This window comes from Hibiscus syriacus, unplaced genomic scaffold (assembly GCF_006381635.1).
Source record: "Hibiscus syriacus cultivar Baekdansim isolate YM2019G1 unplaced genomic scaffold, ASM638163v2 tig00110469_pilon, whole genome shotgun sequence".
NCBI lineage: Eukaryota > Viridiplantae > Streptophyta > Magnoliopsida > Malvales > Malvaceae > Hibiscus > Hibiscus syriacus.
In genome coordinates this window covers 887,161-910,452 of record NW_024062751.1, presented here as the reverse complement: position 1 = coordinate 910,452, position 23,292 = coordinate 887,161, and the positions used below count along the sequence as shown (strand labels likewise).

At 35.1% G+C, this 23,292-nt stretch overlaps 2 protein-coding genes across 4 annotated transcripts; both read right to left on the bottom strand.

Annotated features, from left to right (window-relative positions):
• Window positions 1-4,756: 4,756 nt before the first annotated feature.
• LOC120127635 (plant intracellular Ras-group-related LRR protein 9-like) lies at window positions 4,757-8,060 on the bottom strand. Of its 3 annotated transcripts, none has more exons than XM_039145496.1 (4): window positions 7,235-8,060; window positions 5,893-6,059; window positions 5,142-5,816; window positions 4,757-5,026 (listed from the first exon to the last, which is right to left on the bottom strand). In XM_039145496.1, exons 1-3 carry the CDS (start codon window positions 7,964-7,966, stop codon window positions 5,174-5,176), a joined length of 1,542 nt encoding a protein of 513 aa, XP_039001427.1. In that variant the 5' UTR covers window positions 7,967-8,060; the 3' UTR covers window positions 4,757-5,026; window positions 5,142-5,173. The 3 variants fall into 3 exon arrangements, with proteins under 3 accessions (XP_039001427.1, XP_039001428.1, XP_039001426.1); XM_039145497.1 differs by lacking the exon at window positions 4,757-5,026 and having other exon boundaries at window positions 5,141-5,816; window positions 7,235-7,807; window positions 7,841-8,059; XM_039145495.1 differs by lacking the exon at window positions 4,757-5,026 and having other exon boundaries at window positions 5,141-5,816; window positions 7,235-8,059.
• Window positions 8,061-9,781: 1,721 nt separating this feature from the next.
• LOC120127636 (protein MAK16 homolog B-like) lies at window positions 9,782-13,934 on the bottom strand. The gene is made up of 10 exons (XM_039145498.1): window positions 13,826-13,934; window positions 13,403-13,481; window positions 13,206-13,315; window positions 12,757-12,875; window positions 12,557-12,654; window positions 11,882-11,969; window positions 11,681-11,809; window positions 11,501-11,594; window positions 11,120-11,262; window positions 9,782-10,063 (listed from the first exon to the last, which is right to left on the bottom strand). The coding sequence occupies exons 2-10, from the start codon at window positions 13,462-13,464 to the stop codon at window positions 10,019-10,021; spliced, it is 888 nt and encodes a 295-aa protein (XP_039001429.1). The 5' UTR covers window positions 13,465-13,481; window positions 13,826-13,934; the 3' UTR covers window positions 9,782-10,018.
• Window positions 13,935-23,292: the final 9,358 nt, after the last annotated feature.

The following is a 23,292-nucleotide window of genomic DNA, read 5'->3' as shown; positions in this document are numbered from 1 at the left end:
TTAATATTTAATATGTTTCTATTAGTATTATGTTTATGACATCTCTCATATTATTTTTTAAAACATATATCTAAATGGTTACCCTTCTATTGTATGGTGATTGATTTTTATTTTTTTGAATAATTTTCTTCTATTGTATTCTCGAATCCAAAACACTTAAAAAAATATTTTTTTACCATTAAGATCTAATAATAGAGACACAACTGCTCGTAATTACATTGCATTTATTTATCGTGATAGAGACCAAGTGATTAAAACAAGTTCAAATCCATATATTTTTTTGTAGGTTGAGTTACTTGAGCAGAAAAATATCAAAAGATTATACAAGTAACTATGCACTAAAATTTTGAACAAACATTTAAAATAATTTATATTGTGATATAATAATAAATAATCTAATATTTTTAATAATATGTAAAATAATATTATATTTCAACAATTATATTTTCATAAAACTCACAACCGGTTGGTTTAGTAAGATGGAATACTAGATCCCTTAAGTAAAGTTAGGGGTTCGAATCCTGACGATTGTGAATGGAGTAAATTGGGTTGGGAGGGTCGCCCTTGTCTATGCACTATCTGATCCGAATTAATCGATCAATATATGATATATAGGTTATTATACCAAAAAAAATATTTTCATAAATACTATTATATCATGTCAACCAAACACATGTTTAATAGTATGGGTTATTTAAATAATATTGTAATTGTTGGTTTTGGGTTTAAAAGAGGCTAAGATTTATGAAGTGGGACGATGGTTTTGGATTAAAATCTATAATTATGAATACATATTTATAATATATATTGTTATTATAAAATATGACATAAATTAAGTGACTAATTATGTTATAAAATCATAAGATGTTAGAAGTGTCATGGAAATAAAAGTATAGATACTATTAAAGTTGTATTTATAACATGATTAGAACAGAGTTATAAGTACAAACAATAATTGATTCTTAAATCAACTATATAAAGGGGTTATGGTCTCCAAGAAATAGACATTCTCGTATTTACTCTTATCCTCGTCAGAGAGTTTGTACTTAGAACTCTATTTTTTTGGAAGAACACAACCAAATAATGATTCAATTATTTCAACATATCAATTAATTCATGTACGCTTCTGTATTCTAGTAATTATTTTATTCTTGATGGTTTTGCATGATTAGATCTTGTTTTATTTTCATATTTATTATGATTTAGTTCTAACAAATGGTGTCCGAGTCTCAACGTGTTGAATTATTAAGAATCAATTGGTTTAGAGATTATCATTCAAATATTTAGAGTTTGTTTGGTTAATCACCCAACATTTTTTTGTGCGTTAACACTTTTTTCCGGTAACTTGGGGATTATCATTCAATATTGTGCGTTAATTTAATTGGTTTTATGGTTTCTCCATGATTTTGAAATTAAGGGGATATTAAAAGTTTTTTATTCTTCAAAATCAAATGAGGAGTTTAATGTATACTAGGGTTTATACGCATTCGAATATAGCGTATGATTTTAAGATATTAAGCAGATATTTAAGTAATTTGGGTATGGATCGTTGGGTAGCAGTCAAATTGATTCATACTATATATTTAAGAACAAAAATGTTACATGCTCACGTATCAGAAGTCTAATAAGGAAAAAATCATTAGGTTTATGGACTTCGACTTATTGCAATATGGATGCAAAATTTTTGTCACGTGAACTACTAATTATGGATTGATAAAAAAAGCCACTTGAGTTATTTTATGACAACTAAGTTGCAATCCTTTATTTCATATATATAACAGAAACACCTTAAAGTCTAAGCACATAAACATTATGTTTCTGGCTGTTAAAGAAAATTCAAAGTGATTATATGTTTATAGAGCATATTGGTACAAACTCATAATTGCGCACTTACTAAGGAACTGTCACCCAAGATCTTTTATGAGCGCACTACTCATATGGGTGTAATATCATTTAAGGATATTCGATTTTAGTGGGAGTTTGTATTTAATGCTCGTTTATTATAAACACAATTTCTGTTATCTCAGTTTAAGGACGTTTATTTAAAGTTACTTTCTGCAAAAATAAATTTTATTTTGGTTTATCCACTTTGATTTTGATACAATTTGATCTCATTCATGTTTAAAGAGGACCAGTTGGACATAAACTTGTACGGTTCACATTGTATGTAGTTTCCATACTATATTTCATAATTGATCTGTCATTTGACTATGTATACGTGACCATTGATGGGCATAGTCATGATAAATATGGTAAAGGCCGCTTTGATCCTTTATAGATATAGTTGATGGACGAGATTGTTATATAATACATATTATATGATAACAAGTTTTCAGCTCATAAGATTATATATTTATCAGGAAACATATGTTGGCCGAGTAGGAGATTGTTGGATTAAAATCCATAATTATGGACACATGTATAATGTATATTGTTATCATAAAATATGACATAAATTAAGTGACTAATTATGTTATAAAGTCATAATATATTAGAAGTGTCATGGAAATAAAAGTGTAAATACTATTAAAGATGTATTTATAACTTGATGAGGGGCAGAGTTATAAGTATAAATAATAATTGATTCTTAAATCAACTATATAAAGGGGTTATGGTCCTCAAGAAATAGACATTCTCGTATTTACTCTTATCTCCGTAAGAGAATTTATACTTAAAAAACTCTATCTACTTGGAAGATCACAACGAAAGAAAGATTCAAATATTTTAACCTATCAATTATTTCACGTACGCTTCCGCATTCTAGTATTTATTTTATTCTTAATAGTTTGGCATGATTAGATCTTGATTTATTTTCATATTTATTATGATTTGGTTCTAACATATGGAATTTTAGCCAAACATATCTCTTCCCCTCTAACTCTCTTTTTCCTCCTGTTTCTTTAATAATTCTGAAACAACCCGTTGGATTGTGCACACTGGATTAATGAATGGTTCAAAACGCAGAAATTAAGGAAACAGAAATGAAACATTTATTACATTATTAAGCGCTTGATCATGCGTTTCTAACATTCTTAAAGTCTTCTGCGCCTGAAACATGAGCTCTGTTGGTCATTATTAATGATTCAACAACATTCCTTTTGTATACGCCATTAATGCATATACAGATATGCTTTATACCCTAACTAAAACATGGTAAATTTTAAAAGGAATGTAAGAAAAGCCGGGATGGTAAACTCTGAAATGATTAGAAAGAATGATCAAAACAGATAATCTATTATTGCATGTGGATCGGACCAGAAGCGCTTGATTCCCCTATGCATGGATGGGTGTATGGAAGCTCACCGATATTCCATGTTAAACTTCACTGAACAAACAGTTAGCTATCATATTCATTCTCGAAGACGAAACAGAAACTTAACTCCTGCATATGGATGCAACCTGCAAGAAAGATGGCAATGACGACGACGATGATGGGAAGGGAAAAGCATAGATAATTCCCATTTACCGCGGGGAGACTACATTCTAGTATGATTAAGATGATGAAGAAATGTATGAGAAAGTATAAATAGAGGAGAGGGACCCTGGAACATGATTGCTGTGGAGCAGCCGAACCGAGTTGTGGAAGCGTAAATGTATGTAATGTACAAAGGCTAATATTAGATTCCCGCATGCCCACGCATGTGCACCTTGCGCTTTACTGAAACACGAGAGTGGGGGACATTGCATTGCAGAGATGAAGGAAAGCCAAAGGCATGGTGCAGTAAAAGTAAAGCTGGGGACTCCTTTCAACCTTCTCCCACTAAGGGCTTCAAAGCAATGACGGATCCATAAATTTAATAATGGGGTCCAAAATTTTAATTTTTTTTTCTTAAAAATAAAAGTATGCATTTTTTTTTTATTTTCCTTAACACATTATGTTAAATTTAATCATTTTCTCAAAATAATGGGATGCACTTGCCCCCACCAGGGCTTAGTGCATCCTCCCCTGTTACAAAGGGGGACATCATTTACTTTGCTTTGTTGTTATCATTAACACTGTAAGTCAAGAATGGACAAATAATTCTATGATAGGGCTACAAAGGATGTACTAACTTTTGAATGCTGATGATCTAAGTAAGATAAACTCACTTTTATATCGTCTTATATATGCATGTGAGTCAAATGATTTTAACTAAGCATAATAACAAACAAGGGCTTTATGCATATATAAAAGAAAAAGTGTATTTGATCAAAAAAGAAGAGAAATATATTGGGTAAGTTGGCAGTAGTTGGCACGCCCTTGATAAAGGGGAGGTGGACGTAACAATCTTGGCGTGGAAGAGAGTGGGGCCAATTGGAACAGACGGTACAGGACAGGACGTTAAGTACTCTTTTCCTTCGATTTGTATGCATAGAGAGGCAGTGTCTTTATGTTTTGCTTCAGTGATAAACGACTAATTTGGCATGAAAACTGGACATTGAAACTGCAAACAAAATGTTTGCTTGCTTAACACCAATGGCTTCAATTCTTTATTTCTGTTTTGCGTTGCTTCATTTTCTCAGGCTGCCATTGCCATCTTTCATGGGCAGTGAGAGAGAGAGAGGGCGTTTAGGGTTCTTGGGCTTTTAGCATAGCATCATCCCATGTTTTAATATAACACAATATATTGCATCGTTATTATTATTATTATCTATAAACATCCACATCTAATACAAACAAAAACCATAAATGTTTTTCTGTAGGCAAAATTTGAATTGAAAAAAAATAAAATAAAATGCAAAAAGATCGAAAATTTACCATACCATTTGGGCAATGCATAACAAGGTTCTTTCCAATTTATTTTCTTGCAATCCAAAATCTCAAATATCAAACAAGAGCCAAATTTGTTAGGTTTTCAACCCTGGCCTAGTGCTGGAATTGTTGAAGCTCATGGAAAACTGAGGAAAAGCTTGAATAATTGGAATTGACAGAATATTGAAGGTGAACCGAAATCATCCCTCCTCATCCAGAGTAGGGTCTGGTCCCGAGGTGGAGGGGCTCCAAGGTACCCCGATAATATATCGAGGTTCTTCACAATTTATTTTCCTGCAAAACTCTCAATTGAATCAGAACAAGAACAAAATCTGTTGCCTTTTCAATCCTGGCCTCACCTAAAGCTGGAATTGAAGGTTATGAAAAGCTGAGGAAAAAGTTGAATAACTGAAATTGGCAGCAAATCGAAGGTGACTGAAATCATCGCTCCTCATCCAGAAACGGGTCCCTGGGAGCAGCAGGTCCAATGTACCCTGATACAGTCCCACCAACAATTGAAGCATAGCTCTTCAAGAAAGAGGCACTGCGTGTCAACCACCCAGTCTCTTGCACTTCATTTACTTCCATCATGATCTTTCTTTCTTCCTCGGCAAGTTTGTCAGCCCACCTATTCGCCATGAAAATCTTCACAGCATCAACCCCTTGGTTTACTATTTCCTTAGGTGGAACAACAAGAGGATTTTGGTCCAAATTCAGTTTCGTCAGCTTGTCAAGCAGGCCAAATGAATCAGGAAGAGCATTAATTTGGTTGTTACTGATATCAAGCTCTTTAAGATTGACCAATTCGCCAAGTGACTCAGGAAGTTCTGTCATATCAGCGAAATTGCACCTCACATTGAGGACCTCAAGATTTGTCAATCTCCCAATTTCATCCGGAAGACCACGGAGTTCATTGAAGTGGGCATCCAGAAAACGCAAAGACCTCATCTTACAAATAGAAGTTGGCAGGGACCGAAGTTTGTTCAAATAAACTGAAAGCCTTTGTAGATTCCCCAATTCATTCCCAAGATTAGTTGGCAAGTACAAGAGGGAGTTGAAGCTCACATCCAACTCTATCAAAGACCTGACTTGATGAAAATCAAATTTTAGCGATGATAATGACCAAGAGCAAATTGTTTTATAATGATAAACAAAATTACCTGCATTGACAAATGGAATCAGGTAAGGCATTCAATTTATTTCCCGAGACATCCAATATTTTCAAGTTCGGAAGCAATCCAATTGAGTCTGGCAGAGACTGCAGAAGATTTGAGGAAACATTAAGCTCCTCAAGTTTTTGTAATCCAGCAAGCGAGTCAGGAATAACCTGTAGTATCATACGGATTAGTCAGATTCGAGAGAAACTCATAAAAAGATTCAAAGCCAAGATTTAATATGCCTATACAAGAACAAGTCGATTGCTTAACTTATCCCTTTTAATTACAGAACATGAAAACAGAGACAAGTCTTATGCATCATTAAAGTTAATTGTTATCCGACAGAAAACATATAGTCTGAATAAGTTTAAAGTTTCATCTCTGTTGTCTCCAAGCCAATTGTCAGAACATAATAATGTATGATTATTTCCTAAGAATACTGAATCCACAATTCCAGTTCATTATTTACTATGGGAGATGAACTAAAGCATAAATCATTGGAGAGCAATATGGTTAGTAAGGGGTTACGGGAGTATAGACAAATGGACAATTATATAACAGGGAAACTGAAAATAGAAAACTACTAATTGGTTCTTACACCATTGACCAGTAAATAACTCCACCGGCATTGCAAGCACTAGCGGTTCCAAGTAGCAGGAGATGAAATGTTATTGTTATTCCTTAAAGTTCTTCTAAGTGACAAGAGCACAAAAATACGATTTTGGGGGGCGGGGGAAGGGTTAACAACAAGGTTTGAACCTTGGACATGGTGCCAACAGATTTGGAACCTAGTCTGAATCAAATTCAAAGTGTCATCTCTGAGTCTACACTCTCACGCTAATCATCAAAACATAATGTCGAAGGACTGTTTCCTAAGAGTATAGAACCCACAAGTCCAGTTGATTATTTATAAGGGGGCACGAAATAAAGCATATATATCACTAGAATGCAATAATGATTGTTAAGGGGTCAAAGGGATCGATAGTCGATACTAATCCTGCCAAGGAGCAATCTATTCACAGTATCAACAAATGATCAATATAACAGGGAAACTGAAAGTAGAAAACTACTTGGTAGTTCTTACACCATTGATCACTAAATAAATCCATCAGCATCGTAAGCAATGCCAGTTCCGAGTAGCAGGAGCGGGCATGTTAGCTATTGCTATTCCTTAAAGGCATGAGTTATCAACTTTGTTAAAAGAAAACAAATATCCCTGAATGCTTGTATTGCTTGTTGTGTTATTTGCCGTTCACTCTTCTTATCCGATCACATTCTCAATTCAATAAAATATAAAAGCCGAAAAGAAGAAATCAAAGAAAGAAAAAGAAAGGAAAGAACAGACCTCAAGCTGATTACCGGAAAGATTAAGGGAAAGCAAACCACTAATCTTCCCGAAGGCTTCAGGCAAAAATCTGAGCTTCCTTCCACACAAATCAACTCTTTCTAATCCTTTCCCTTGCGCTTCCTCCAGTATCCCAACAACTTCCGGATTAATGTCCTCAATTTGCTCCAAGTTTTCTTCCGCTTCTCCCGCCTTCTCATAAATCTTAACCAACCTGTCCTCCGCTTGCTTCACAAGCTTTCCGTACGCCTCGTGCATTTCGTCCAATTGCAATATCGATTTGTACATGGATTTTTCTTTTTCGGCTTCTTGTCGAATCTGTTGCTCTTTCTCGGCCAAGTTGGCGCGCCACTCGGCTTGATGCACCTCGGCGGGTCGAGGAGAGAGAACCAATTCTCCTAGAGATTTGGAGACTCCAGACTCGATCTCTGCGAGCTTGGAGCGAGCCATGTCGACGGACTCGTGATCGGGTCGTGGGCCGAGGGTTTGGAGAACGGAGCGGGTTTGGGCGACGTCCAAGATAGCATGGGTCATGGCAGCGAGGACTTTGGGATGGGAAAGGTTGGGCATCTCATCAACGATTGGGGGCAGAGTGGCGGAGGATGAGGCGTCGGTCGGCGGTGGTTGTTCGATGTCGACGAGAGGATCGTAGTGAGGTTTGGAGGATGAGATGGAAGGGAGGCGGGACAAAACGTAGGAAAGGAGCGGGGAGTTTTTCAGGTGGGAATCCATTTTCAGGGACGGAGGATTTGTAGAAGGGAAAAAGAACCAATGCCAGTTTTGGCTTTGAGAAAATTTACACAGTGATGATGGGAGATTCCCGAGTTTTCACTTCTCAGCTGTTTTTCATATGTTAGTTCGTTCTTGGGCTCAATATCATCACCGTTAACCAAATATCATCTTTTTATATATAATTTGAATGCTGATGAAAAAATAAATTTTATTTTTTAAAATAATTTTTAGGGTAAAGTACGCATATCCCCGATTATACAACGATATTTTGTTAATCTTCTCAACTATTAAAAGTTATAAAATAGTTCATCGACTATAATACATTATTTTATTGTGTCTCTCGACTATTAAAAGTTACAAAATGATCATCCGACTATTCATATGTTCCAAACTCATCCTTGTCCATCAAAAAACTGATTGTAGTCTGAGCTGAACATTAATTTGCTACATTGATATGATAAAATATGATCACATAATCTCAAACAACTATCATATCTCAGTCGTCATATTAACTTCAGCTCAAACGACCACCAATTTTTTAAAGAAAAAAGAAGAAGAATTTGAAACATATGAATAGTTGGGTGACCATTTTGTAATTTTTAACAGTTGGAGGACTCAATAAAATATTGTCTTTTAGTCGATGACTATTCTATAACTTTTAATAATCAAGAAACTTAATAAAGTAGTACCCATAGTCGGGGACCATTTGTGTACTTTACCATATTTTTTATTAGACATATTAGTATAACACTTGGTCATGTCATTTTTTTGAAATTAAAAATGATGATAAACTCGTGTGAAAACAGGATGATAGTATAATGGATAAAGTATTCGAGTACCAAACAGATAATTAAGTTATAGTACAAGGGCAAAACATCTGTTAAAACCCATGCTTGGGTAAACTATAAATTTAGTATATAAATTATTATTTTTGTTCTGTTTTGATATCTGAACTTTCATTTTCTTCAAATCATACATAATATTTACTTTTTATTTTATTTTGGTATTCGTCGTTAAAAACTTAAAAGAACTGTTTAGGTGACATTTTTATAGGTAAATTACATCATTCATCACTCAATTATCTTCTCACTCTTATTTTGGTCATTGAAGTTTAATTTTTTACTTTAACTACTTAAATTTCAAATTACTCCTAATTCAATCATTTTAACTTTCAAATTTAATTTTTAATTATATTTTAAAAAAATAATAAAAATGTCATATCATAAAAATTATTAATAAAATAAATTAGAATGATTAAAATATAAGCAATTTAAAAGTTGATTAGTTAAATTGAAATTTTTGAAACTTTAGTGACCAAAATAGTAATGATAAGATAATTAAGTGATTGTAATTTACTCACAAAAAATGCCAAAACAAAGTTTACCCAACCAAAACAAAAAGTAATAGCTTAAGTACTAAACATGTGATTTATCCTTTTTTTAACATATTGGTATTAAACGATAGGTTCCATCTTATTCAAAAGAATCACATTCTTTCAATTTATCACTATCATTTAAAAGAATCACATTCTTAGAAACTGATTACAAAAGGAACCCAACATTCACTGGAAAGTGAGCAGATTGCCCTTGGACTTAACTAAATCGGAATATCCATAAATAATAGAGAATCTGTTGTATGAAAAAAAGGGAGATTTTACCCTAAAAACAGTAGATAATCTTCATTGAGGTTGCTGGAAGCTACGCTGTGCTGTTATAGAAAAGGGAGTTGAAGTTCAGAGAGATTCCGGTTAGATAACTAAGAACAGAATAGTATAAAAAGCAAAGCTGCATTGCAATTAACAATCTCTCTGCATAATTAATAAATTCCACATTCCTTTGCATTAAACAAACAAACCACCACTCCAATAAGTTCAACAAAAATTTTTAAAATCCAAAAAAAAGTGAAAAACTCTTCCCCTTTTCTCCATTTCTTCATTCTTCTATCCTAAGTGTTCTTTTAGCCAGAGGTGGTATTACATGTTTACGGGCGGGGTTGTTACATCAGGCTTCCTCGAGTTTAATTCACTTTCTGCGTTCTCATCGGTCATGCGACTCAAGAGCTTACTTTCTGCCGTTCACCACCCTCTTCATGTTCAACCTGGTAAATGCAAAAAATACAATACAAATGGCCTTAGAACACATTCTGGAAAGATGTTCAGGATCACCCGTGATAGTGCATGCTCAAAATGAATGTATCATTTACTAGGAGGGGAACTCCATAAAAGGATACACCAAGTGAAGCCTTATTTCAAAACAGGTGGCGGAGATATGTATGTAAAATAGGTATCACAAGCAACAGAATTCAATGGTAATTTGATAACTAAAACCGTGACTGTAAGTGAAATCTATGTCTTCTTGTTGGGTTAATGTTGGAAGGTTGATTGTGGAAAGTGACTGTAAGTCGGCTGTGGAATGGGTCCACACCCCATCTTTGGCCCCTGTTTTTATCCTCCCATTAGTTAAAGAGATTTCATCTTTTATCTCGGACAGGGTGCACTCAATTAGATTGATTCCAAGGGTGTGTAATGGGGAGGCTGATAGTTTAGCAAAGATGGGAATTGGTTGATGTTTAGTCGTTTCCAGTGCGTTGTATCGTTTGAGTTTAGGTTTTTGGTTGTCTGTTGAGTAGCTTAGTCTGTTTTGTTTTTTCAGTATGGTGTTTATGTTAAATCTTATGTAATTTCGGAGGAGTAATAAAGTTTCTAAGGCACTCTTTTCCTCCTTCTTTAATCAAGAAGGAGGTTTTTAAGGAGGCCTGTCATTCTTATCAAAACAAATAACTAAAACCGTGACTCGTTACCAGCCATCAACAAAAATCACTTGCACGGCACTCATATCTGTCTGATTCCAAGTGCACCAGATATCAACACAATGTTTCTTTCCAGATGTGACAAACGACCTAATATTATTCGATATCAAAGAATGTCGTATAATTTTTTTTGCAGTGTTTAAAACAAAATTCCCAAGCTACATATAGATAGAATCACCATTATTTAAAAAGGAAAAAAAGGGGGTCACTTAATTGATATAAATGATGTTAGACTATCACACAAATAAAATACTGTCTAAAAAATCATGGATATCTACATATAAAAATGAAAGAATACCTATATGATAACAGGAAACGGAGTTGGACATAGACAAGGATTCTTACCTCAACATGAATCCTTGGTCTCTTTTTCAACTTTTTACCAAACTCATCTTTCTCAGACTTTTCATGGGCAGACTTAGACTTACTTCTCACTCTCTTTTCTTCAATTGCATTTTCTTCTTCTTCAACGTCATCAGCTAACTCATCTGTATGTAAATTTCAACCTTAGCAGAAATGAATATGCAGAATTTCTTATTCAGGCACATGGTATGCAATTGGTGTGATAATATTGTCACAAAAATGTAGCTCATACCATTTCCAAAGACAATAGCTAAGACAGGAAAAAAAGCAAACATGGTGTAATATACATGCATTTTTAACATTATGCATGCACATTGCATGCTATATCACATCAAGTACCGAGAACACAGACAAGAGTCATACCATTACCGATGTGATAATCCTTCATACCCAAATCTTCTATGTCATCTTCCTCTTCAATTTCAAAGTTGCCCTCAACGTATTCAACTTCATATTCCTGCTTAATCCCAGAAAACAAGCAGTGAGAAAGAAAAGGGAAAATAAACTCAGGTTAAATACAACAATATGTAGCATAACGCAAACCTCTTCATTTTCATCCTCAGCCTGCAGTTCATCTGTGTCAAGAGTTTGGAGGAATTTATTGAAGGGGAGGTTGTATATGCCATCATAAATTCCATTTTCAAGCCTTGCAAGCAACTCTTTCTCAATTGCCTGTAGAGATATTAGTTAAAACCAATTTGGAGATGCAAAAACTTCAGGATAAGCAATTAAGCAGATTATAACCTTATCCAGAATTGCAGCCTTTTCAGCCTTTTCCTCCCTTCTAGCCTCTCTCTTCTTCTCCTTTCTAGGTGTAGTCATTATCTTCTCCCTATGGGAAAGTATAGAAGTGATAAACAGCGAACACTGATAAAAAGAAATCCAGCGCAAACAAATAAATGTCAATTAAAAATAAGTTTTGGTATTAAGGCCAAAATAGCCACTTTGACTACATCATGGCTAGAGTTGAACTTAGCCATTTTACTTCAATGTCATTAAATCTTGCCACTATACTTCCAAGTAGTTTATTTTTAAACACAAAAAAATGACAGAATCAATGAAAATCGGTCATTTACATTAAGGGGTTATCCAATACCCTTTTTTCTCCAGAAACCAAAAAAATAATAGAATTGTAGCAAAATTATATATTGAACCATGGTATAGTGGCAGAATTGGTCGTAGTCACTTTTTTAGAAAGGTACAAAACTCCCACTAAAACCCACAATGTTCAGCCCAATGCAAAGTACAGCAAACAAATAAACAAGATATGATGAATGGAAATGAAGTTTATGAAGGAAGCTTTTGGCAAGAACCTTGGGTAAATTCCTAGTAAATAAAGTTATCTTCGATGACTTTCATCAACTAAATTCTAGACAAACATCACCAAATAAATAAATAAAAGTGAAAGCAGATGGGAACCTTGTTTTCAAGGCAAGTTTCCTCATGCGGATACGCATCTGGGTCATTTTTGTGAGGCGCTGCTTTATTTTGTGCACAAGGAGTTTAGGCCAGTACATCTTAGTGACAAGAGAGACCCAAAAAAAAGCAGGTTAAGCAACAGAGAAGCAAAGTTAAGAGAAAAATATTATGAACTAGTAGAAGTGTAAAGCATGGAATACCAGATGCTTGCCAATAAGTTCAAGTGCCTTCTCATAATTTCTGGGTAATTTCACTCTTTCCCATAAATCGTTGGGTTTATGAGCTCTTTCTATAGTTTTCATATATAAATAAAAGACCCCTGCATAAGAGCATGACAGCAAAAATCCACTCAAGTTAATCACGCTCAAATTCAAATATACAGCAATCGCATTACCCAGTCAGGCAGACACTCTCAGTCTCTAGCAATCAATCATTCAGCCAAATTACAAGATACACGATGCTTCTTTTGATTGTGATAACTAATGAAACAGATCTATTTTAACGATATTTAACACATCTTATGTATCTAACAGAACTAAGACTCACACAGCAAAATGCATTACCATTAATTATAACCTAAACCAGTAAAATCCTTTTATATTTTCTCTAATTTTCTCATAGAGACAATTAATAAAGAAGGATGAGTTACCATCATGGTCACGAATAGTGGCATAGCGACTATTTGCAAGAGGGCAGGAACTACGATTGCAGATCCCAGTTACGTTATAAGGGTTTCTGCAGAAAATACCAGTAGAGATTCTGCAAAAAGAAAACACCATTAAAAAAGATGATACCAAATCAAAGCTTAAAAAAGGATTAAAGAGAAAATAGAGGGGAGAATTATACTTAGACATGAAACTGCAGTGTTTGTGTCTTATTACTTGCCATATCACCTCGTCGTGCTGCATCTCTTTTCTTTAATGTCCTGAGTTCAAAAAGAGAAACAATAGAGATATCAAATAGCATTTCGCGGCAGCAACACTGCCGGCTGCTGCTAAAAATCTTAACAGCGGTATGAACAATTTTCACATCAATAGCAGCGTACGGCGGCAGCAAATAGCAGTGTAAAGGAAACTAGCGGCGATAACGTTCCACTATTTCAGCTAAACCGATAGGTTCTTTAAAAACTCGATGAGAAAGTAAGATGCGGTAGGATCAAAAACATAAAAATCAAATATAGGAGAGTACTGCAGAGGCAGAGAGATAACTCAATATCTCATGACCAGTAGAAATCAATCTTCAAGTTAAGTTTGGGGTTTAAAATTTTACCTTATTTTCTTGTTCTGCCGGAAACTTGAAGGCGGAAGAGGACTGACTCAGAAGAGAGAGGCGAGGCTGGGACACAGAGGCGGCGGGATGAGCGCAGAGAACTGAGAATAGGTCGGGAATTATTAAAAGAAATTTTATAAATACTTAGTGTATTTTATTTCTATGTATTGGATAAACTACACTTTTGATCACTTTAATTTTCAGTTTCTTCTAATTTTGTCTATTAAGCTTTTAAATGTTATATATTATTCATTTATATTGTCAAATTTTCACAAAATAATCATTTGGAGTTTGGACATTTTGATGATGAATTATATTAATAAAAAAATGTTTAATTTTAATTTGAGCCATAAATTTTAGACTACATAGTTAAAATAATAAAAGTGTTTAACTCTTTATATCATATTAGTTTGTTTAATGCTTGTTCCATACAACATATTAGATATTATATTACTTTTTTTTATTAATATGAGATGACTATAACGTAATATTTGTTTAGAATTTTATTTAGTTTTTGACAATACACAAACTACAAATGCAATTGCTTGAATTTAGATCCTCTTAAGAAAATAATGTTCCCCTGCAAACATAATTACTTGAATTCAAATACTTCTGAGAGAACAATTTTTCTTTTTATCACTCATATCACTCAATGAGTCCAAATATTATATTACTTATATAATTATAAATGAGATATACATGATCATATTAATAGCATGTGAATATATAAATATACTAAATATTATAATTCTTTTATCATGATATTTATTGTAAAATCATATTAGACCTAATACTATCAAATAATCTCTGAAACTAATATGATATATGTAACCCCTTCAGACCGATACGAGTAATTCAATCCGATCTGAGGTGTCACATTAGGGCCACCTGAGCGACCCACTGTAAAATTCGAGGAAATAAAAACTTTTACCAAACACAAATTAAAATCGTAAAACCATGTCAAAATAATTACAAAGATTTCAGAAGACATTCAGACGTTAAAACAAAATTCAGTAACACAATAAATATCAAAACAAATCACTTATTCTCATATACAAACAAAATTTGACATACATGCCCTTAATTATACTAATATCGTACTTCGCAAGCAACACCGAAGGAACTCCTATACTGATGTTGATAGCTGCACTAAATTGATTCTTTAAACTTGAAATAACGAGTAAAAGAGTGAGATTTGGGAAGCTCAATACTACAGAATTATCAAATGATGCTGAAGGACGTGCAGATAAATGGCAAGCATAAAAATTTTCTTATTGATTCAGACATCTACAGGATTTAGTGATGAGTTGAGGTTCTACTGGTATTTCTTCGGGTAACAGACAGGAAGCTTATAGTTCAGAGGACCAGGTTCGGGAGATTGAAAACAGGCGTCTAGTGTGATCTCATAAAACAAAAATAATTTATATATAATTTAAAAACGGAAGTAGTTTATTTCAGAAAACATATTTTTTAAAATCACTATAATACCTTCCACCTGTGCACCAAATGTAAATCCCCATAATAGGCATCTATAAGGACTTACCCTTGACCTTTAGGGTCTAAGAGTCCAATATGAATGATCAGAACTGAAAGGAATTAATAGCTAGCTGAACCTCAGAGTCTCTAGAATCCTACCCAGTCAATACCCCACTATAAATCAATTTAACAATAACTAGTAATATTAGAGATCGGGAGCCAGATATATTATATATCAGAAAACAGAAATCAGAGATTGGATTTTTTTATAAAACACAGAGTTACCTTCCAACCATACACCAAATAAAAAACCCCAGAACATATATCAATAAAGACTTACCTAAACCCCTAGGATATAAGAGTCCAATATGAAAGATCATAATAGAAAGGAATTACCAGCTAGCTGAACCTCAAAGTCTTCAGACACCTACCCAGATAGTACCCCAAAATAGTTTCAGATAACACCGATAAAATTAGGAGATCATAAATCAAACATTTTACAGTAACAATAATTCAGATAATAGTTACTAGGCAATCAAAAATTTCAGATCAGTAAAATCAGAACTCAGGAAAATCAGTAGACTGAATCATGCTTCCAAAATCAATTAAAACAATCATATGTATGTGGTAGTTTATATATATATATATAGCACACAAGGAACACACTAGATGGTCTATATATTTTTTGGAGGCACTTCGTAGTTATCAGGGAGGGAAAACGTGAGAATTTTGTAGATTGGTCAGATTTCATAATCAAGGTACCTATTAAGGGGTTCATTTGTTAACATATCTAATCAACATTCAAAAATTGATGTTTCATGACCACTTACGATTTAGGTGTATCAGGAAGGTATTCAAGAACTTTTATATCATAGTTATCTAACATCAAAACATAATAAGAGTGATCCCATTATTTAAACCATTAGGGGTATTTTAGACATTTTGATTCTTGGAGAACCCTTAACGATTTAACCAAAAAAAGGGTTAAGAGATTGTTTGTAGTATTTAGAATTTATATCAAAATATCAACTTTGCGTCAAATCGAACTAATTAAATTCCAACATTACGATACTTGTCAATCATTCGGGCTAAAACGCTTCACAAATATTAACTTCTTAATATTGATTGCACCAGTTAAATGAATCTCCCTTAGAATCAGCATTGAACAAATCTTCAAAAGACGAACATGTATTCTGATAGTGTTTAATTTATTTATGTATTGCAACAGTATCCAGAATGTTCGTCAGCTTGAGTCATGCTATATAACCTTTAGGGCCAGTACTACATTTAGGTTCATCGGTGTTTCCAGAGTCTATGCAAACCATTCACTTAATCCAAGACTTAAGGGTAATTAGGACTTTTCAATACCCGAAGTTATTTTAGACATTTTGTAGCTCGAGGGCATTTTAGTCATTTTGTTCGATCCAAACATATACATTATTTCTGGTAATTTGGTCTTTAAGTGTTTATTCAAGAATCAAAATCTTAAGCCCTTTACCATCTCGGAAGTCATAATTAGATACCAGAGTTTTCTTGGCAAAACAATCTTTTAACAGGTGAAATAGTAGTTTTATTGGGTGAGGTATAACTTTCAGGGTTATTTCTAATTTCAGGGGCAATTCTTGTCCTTTTTATATCTCAGGGGTATTTTCATAAATTTTTATCCATGTATATACAACATTTAACTTTTAACAAAAATAATCAAAATTTACAAATCTTGAGGTTAATAAATTTATTGATTAGTCACTAACTTTGGATTTATTTCTTATCGATCTTTCAATTCCTGATGAGAGTTATCCGAATCTTATTCAGTTAACTAACTTTATACTGAATTTAATTCGAGTCTAGCAATAATTAACTACACATAATTTACCATTCATGTATTTACCAATTATCAACGGATTCCGTAAAGCATACAAAGTAGAGTAATACCTCGATTTTCGTGTGTATCAATTAACCAATTAAACTCCATTCGATCGCCCTCTCACTTGATTTCGATGTCTCATAGTATCTCAGATACAAAACAACATAAATTACATAAAAAAATGGATCTTAACCGGGAAAAATGGATCGAATGGAAGATAAAATGTCGAAAAATAGCTTATTGGGTTCAAATTTGACGAAACAGACCCCAAAAACGAACTCAGGACGTCAAAAAACTTCATGATAGGTGGTAATGAAAAAGGTTAACACCCGATCAACGGTTGGTCAACGCCGGTCAATGGTCAGTCAAAAGTCAACGGTTTGGCTTGGTTCGCAGCTCGACTCAGCTCGAGTCGTTCTAAAAACTCCATCGGCTGGAAACAACCCCTACGCGCAACGCGTGTGGCGACCCTGACGATGACCAAACTTTCCAAAAATGGAGATCAACACCTCGGGATTCTCGTGCATACGTTGTTTTACGACAGAGAGCAGCGAAAATGGTATTTTCCGAACGGTCGAACTTCTTCTCGCTTTACCTTTCACACACCGGCGACAGCGAGGAACGAAACAGGTCGGATTTTGTTTGAAATTCTACGAGGAATTCAATGGAGGCGACGGTGTAGTCACCGGACCTCAGAAATGGCCGAAAAAATGAAAAATCGAGGTGGGGGCTTAGAACTCCAACGAACCTTCGATCAACGATTCACGACGAACGACGGCAAGTTTCGACAACCGACCACTAGAATTTTGATCGTGGTGGTCTGGCGCTCACGTTGGTTCCCTTTGCACGTGTCAAGACATGCAATTATAGCTTAGCTTGCTGTTTTGGGAGGCTTCCGACCAATGATAGGCTTATTCGGATGGGATTTGATGTGGATAGCCATTGCGTTCTTTGTGGTAATGGGTTGGAGTCAAGGGAGAATCTCTTTGAATGTTCCTTTTCGGTGAATGTTTGGAAGAAGGTTCTTGTTTCTTGCAGGCTTTCCGTCTTGTTGGTTTCGTGGCAGCAGGAAGTTGCTCGCCTAAAGGGTAAATCGCCCCGTACTCTAAAGTTAGCTTGGAATGCTTATACATATATGGTGCGGGTTGAGATAAATAATAGAATTTTTGTGGGTAAAACTAGAGCATGTGTTGCTGTTTTTGATTATATTAGGGAGGTGGTTCGAATCAAGTTGTATGGGAAAAATATTGATAGGGTTGATCTTGCGAATGAACGCTTGTGAGCAACTTGGGGCATACTCGCATGCGTTGTTGGCTGTGTTGCTAGGTCGGTTGTAACAATTTTTTGCTGTTTCTTTGGATTAATGGATACAGAATTATATATATATATAAAAAAAAGGATGCTACAGTCCCAGCGTTCATGACCCAGTTCCCATCAATGGCGAGGGCTATTCCGCCGTTGCATTTGTTTCCTTCACAATGGCCCCAACCCATCAACGAAGGGACCCTTCTCACCATGGAGGAATCTAATCTCGAAGACAAGGTAATTTCAATTTCCAATTCCCATTCTTCTAGGAACTGTGCACCCTTTGCTCTCTCGGAAATGAGGAGGTGATTTTTAATTTAAAGGTACTTTTTGAAAGAAAAAAAATCATGTAATTTTAATTAGGTATATTGTAATCAGTAAATCATTTAAATTGGACAGAATTTAATGAATGTCGTCCTTGATACGGTGTTTAATTAGGTTTATAAATTGTGCCCAAATTATTAGCGTTCTTTTGAATAAGAAGTTAATCCGCATTACCGGAGTTGATGATAAAATATATAGCATTGCCATGTTTTTAAATATGAAATGTGCGTTTAAAGGTAACATGATGCCATTATTGATAATTCAATGAATCATTTGAACAAATTAATGTGAATGCAATGCGCCCACTTGCTATACAATCCGAGACGAAAATAAAATAAAAATAAATCGAATTTTATTAATAAAGTAAAAGAAATAGATTAGAGTAAAGAAAGCGAATAAGAACAGAATATCGAACTTGAATCAGGTTGAGGCCTGCAACAACGGAGTTTACTTAAGACAGTTTTTGGACTACTCCTTGGTGTTCGAGATATCTTGGTCGTCTGTCTTCCAGGATACAACAACGATATGATCAACGCACAGTAACACAACTTGCGAGATCACTAACCAAATCTTGCTAGAAACTATCACCGAAAACAAAAAAGGAAGAACAGAGTTTTTAAACTGTGTTTAATCTAGTAGGTTAGCGCGATATTTATGGTGTTTCACAGAGGAGATGAATTGAAAATAATATAATAGGCTATTAAATCTTTTTACCATATATCTCGATTGTTAGAAGTTAGTAGAAGTTGATGTATCGAGGCACTTTCATGTGTTTGCCGCTGCTGGTTTTGTTGACACTTGTGTAATTGATTTTTTGCAATTGAATGAGATCAGGGATAGTAACAGAAATTTGGTTGTTATTGTGAAGCGGGATGAAGCTAGAATTAAATATTAGTATGGATCGAAATATCATACTATTTAAGAAAAATATAAAAACTTATTAGGTATTTAAACTCGAAATTCAGCATAAACCAAACGACTTTAGTGATTAAGAGAATGTTGTTATCCTTGAGGTCCTGAGTTCAAGCACGTATGTAGGTGTACGAGCATTCATTGTCAGATGACAATGATGCCAACAATGCAGAAGAATTTGATGGTGAGTGTTGGTCAATGGAATGGCAGCCGGCGGCTTGGAATTAAAAAAAGGGGCTGCTAAAACATGGGCTGCTAAATGAAATGGGAAAATTATTTTTAGTCACTAGACTTTAGGGTATTTTCAAATATTAGTCTCTAAGCTTCAACTATAAATACCCTAGCTCGTTTAGCTTCTAAATCATCCCAAATCATTTCTTTCTCCCAATACTAGAGAGTTTTCTTGTGAGTAATGAGTGTTTTGTAAACACATGTAAATTTTCTCTCTTAATAAAAGATCTACAGCAGTCCGGAGACGTAAGCAAATTGGTTGAACTCCGTTATCAATTTCGGGTATTATTTTTCCGCTTTTATTTCGCATTCTCACTAATCTAGTTATAGGGAAATTACTCGTTACTCGTTTAATTTCCCAACAACTGGTAATCAGAGTTTTTGGTTGTGAATTTTGTCAATTTTTTGCGAGGTTACTACTTATTACTATTCATATAAATAGTGAATTTCATGAATAGTAAAAAATTTGTCGGCGATACGAATTTTTCGACGGAGGTGTTCTAATACACGGTGGTTCGTAATAATTGTCAGAAACGATCCAAACGAAACCAGATTCGAGTGGGAGCGATGGCTGCAGACGAAGGGAATGTGAAAATTAAAAAGTTCGATGGTGCGGACTTTGGCTTTTGGAAGATGCATATTGAAGATTTTCTGTACCAGAAAAATCTATATCAACCTCTATCAGGAAAACAATCAGTGGGCATGAAGAATGAAGACTGGGCTCTTCTCGACAGACAAGCCCTCGAAGTTATCCGACTGACGTTATCTCGCAATGTTGCTTTCAACATAGCAAAGGAAAAAACCACGGCGGGTCTTATGGCGACTCTTTCCAGTATGTATAAGAAGCCATCGGCCTCAAACAAAGTTTATTTGAAGAGGCGATTATTCAATTTACGGATGACGGAAGGGGTATCGGTGGCTCAACACCTAAATGAACTCAACACAATCACAACCCAGTTGAGTTCAATGGAAATTGAATTCGATGATGAAGTTCGAGCTTTAATTCTCTTATCATCTCTACCAGACAGTTGGAATGCTACGGTTACAGCAGTCAGCAGCTCGTCGGGAAACAACAAATTGAAATTCGACGATGTTCGGGATCTGGTACTAAGCGAAGAAATTCGACGGAGAGAATCGGGTGAAGCATCAACCTCTTCAGCCTTGCATACGAAGTCCAGAGGGAGAACTTCAGAAAGAAATTCAAATCGTGGAAGATTGAAATCCAGAAGGGGCAAATCAAGAACATGAAAGAAAGATTTTACATGTTATAATTGTGGCAAGAAGGGTCACTTTAAAAGAGATTGTCGAGCACTGAAGAAAGATATCGACGCACAAGAATATGCCAACATGACAGAGGAGACAGGTGATGCCATGATTCTAAGCGTCAACGGTCTAATTGAATCATGGATCTTGGATTCAGGGGCATCTTTTCACTCCACCCCATGCCGAGAAATCATGGAGAACTATGTCAGTGGTGATTTTGGGAAGGTTCATCTAGCTGATGATGAAACCTTGAAGATTGTCGGAAAAGGAGACATCCGATTAAAGTTGCCAAACCAGACCACCTGGACGTTGAAAGGAGTAAGACATATTCCTGGCCTCAAAAGAAATTTGATTTCTGTAGGACAGCTTGATGGAGAAGGATATAGCATAACTTTTTCAGACTGTGAATAGAAGATCACCAAAGGAGCACTCGTCATTGCTCGTGGTAAGAAGTTTGATACTCTCTATGTAACCTCAAATTTAGAGAATATCATTGCTGCAGCAGATGCTGATGGAAAATCAAACCTATGGCACCAAAGGCTTGGTCATATGAGCGAGAAAGAGATGAAGACACTTTTTTCAAAAGGGAAGTTGCCGGATCTAAAGAATGTAGATGTCGGACTATGTGAGGATTGCATCTTTGACAAACAAAAGAAAGTCAGCTTTGCAAAGATTGGTAAGACACCCAAGGCTGAAAAGTTAGAGTTGGTTCATACTGATGTATGGGAACCATCTCCAGTTCCATCTCTTCCATACTCATTATATTATGTCACATTCGTCGATGATTCTACAAGGAATGTGTGGGTTTATTTTCTGAAGAAGAAATAAGAAGTCTTTGATACCTTCAGAAAATGAAAGGCCATGGTGGAAAATGATACTGGTTTGAAAGTCAAGCGGTTGAGGTCTGATAATGGATGAGAGTATAGAAATAGGAGATTCAGAGATTTCTGCACAAATAATGGGATCAAGATGGAGACAACAGTTCCCATGACACCGTAACAGAATGGCGTAGTAGAACGCATGAACAGAACTCTGAATGAACGTGCCAGAAGCATGAGGATACATGTCGGATTGCCTAAATTTCTATGGGCTGAAGCTATCAACACTACAGCTTACCTAATCAACCGTGGGCCCTCAATTCCTTTGGATGGCAAAATACCAGAGGAAGTTTGGAGCAAGAAAGAAATAAACCTTTCACACTTAAGAGTATTTGGTTGTATTTCTTATATACACATAGACTCTACTTAAAGAAGTAAACTTGATGCTAAGTCCAACAAATGTGTCTTTGTTGGTTATGGCGGTGATGAGTTCGGTTACCGGTTTTGGGACTATGAAAATCGGAAGATCATCAGAAGTAGAGATGTCATTTTCAATGAGAATGTGATGTGCAAAGATAGGGCAACCATAGAATCAAGTAGCTCCAATACCGAAGCTGAAACAAAGAAATTTGCTGAGTTTGAGGAGATTTCTGGAAATGATGTTCAAATAAGTCCTGAAGCAGTTCAAGAAGAACTAGGCACACCAGAACTGAGACGCTCCTCCAGAATTCCTACCAACCCAACAGTATTCTCCTTCTTTGCACTACTTGTTGCTGACTGACAATGGTGAACCAGAGTGCTATGATGAAGCAATGCATGTGGAGGATTCAGTCAAGTGGGAGTCTTCCATGAAAGATGAGATGGACTCGCTTATGTCAAATAAGACGTGAGAATTAGCTGAATTACCACCAAGCAAGAAAGCGCTCCACAACAAGTGGATTTACAGGATCAAAGAAGAGCACGATGGGAAAAAACGCTATAAAGCGAGATTGGTTGTCAAAGGTTTTCAGCAAAAAGAATGTATTGACTACAATGAAATTTTCTCTCCAGTCGTGAAACTGTCTATAATCAGACTGGTGTTGAAAATTGTAGCTGCAGAAAATCTACATCTTGAGCAGTTAGATGTAAAGACAGCTTTCCTTCATGGTGATTTGGAGGAAGAAATATATATGAGACAACCAGAAGGCTTCATAGAGGCATGCAAGAAAAACCTGGTATGCAGGTTGAAGAAGAGCTTGTATGGTTTAAAACAAGCTCCTAGACAATGGTACAAG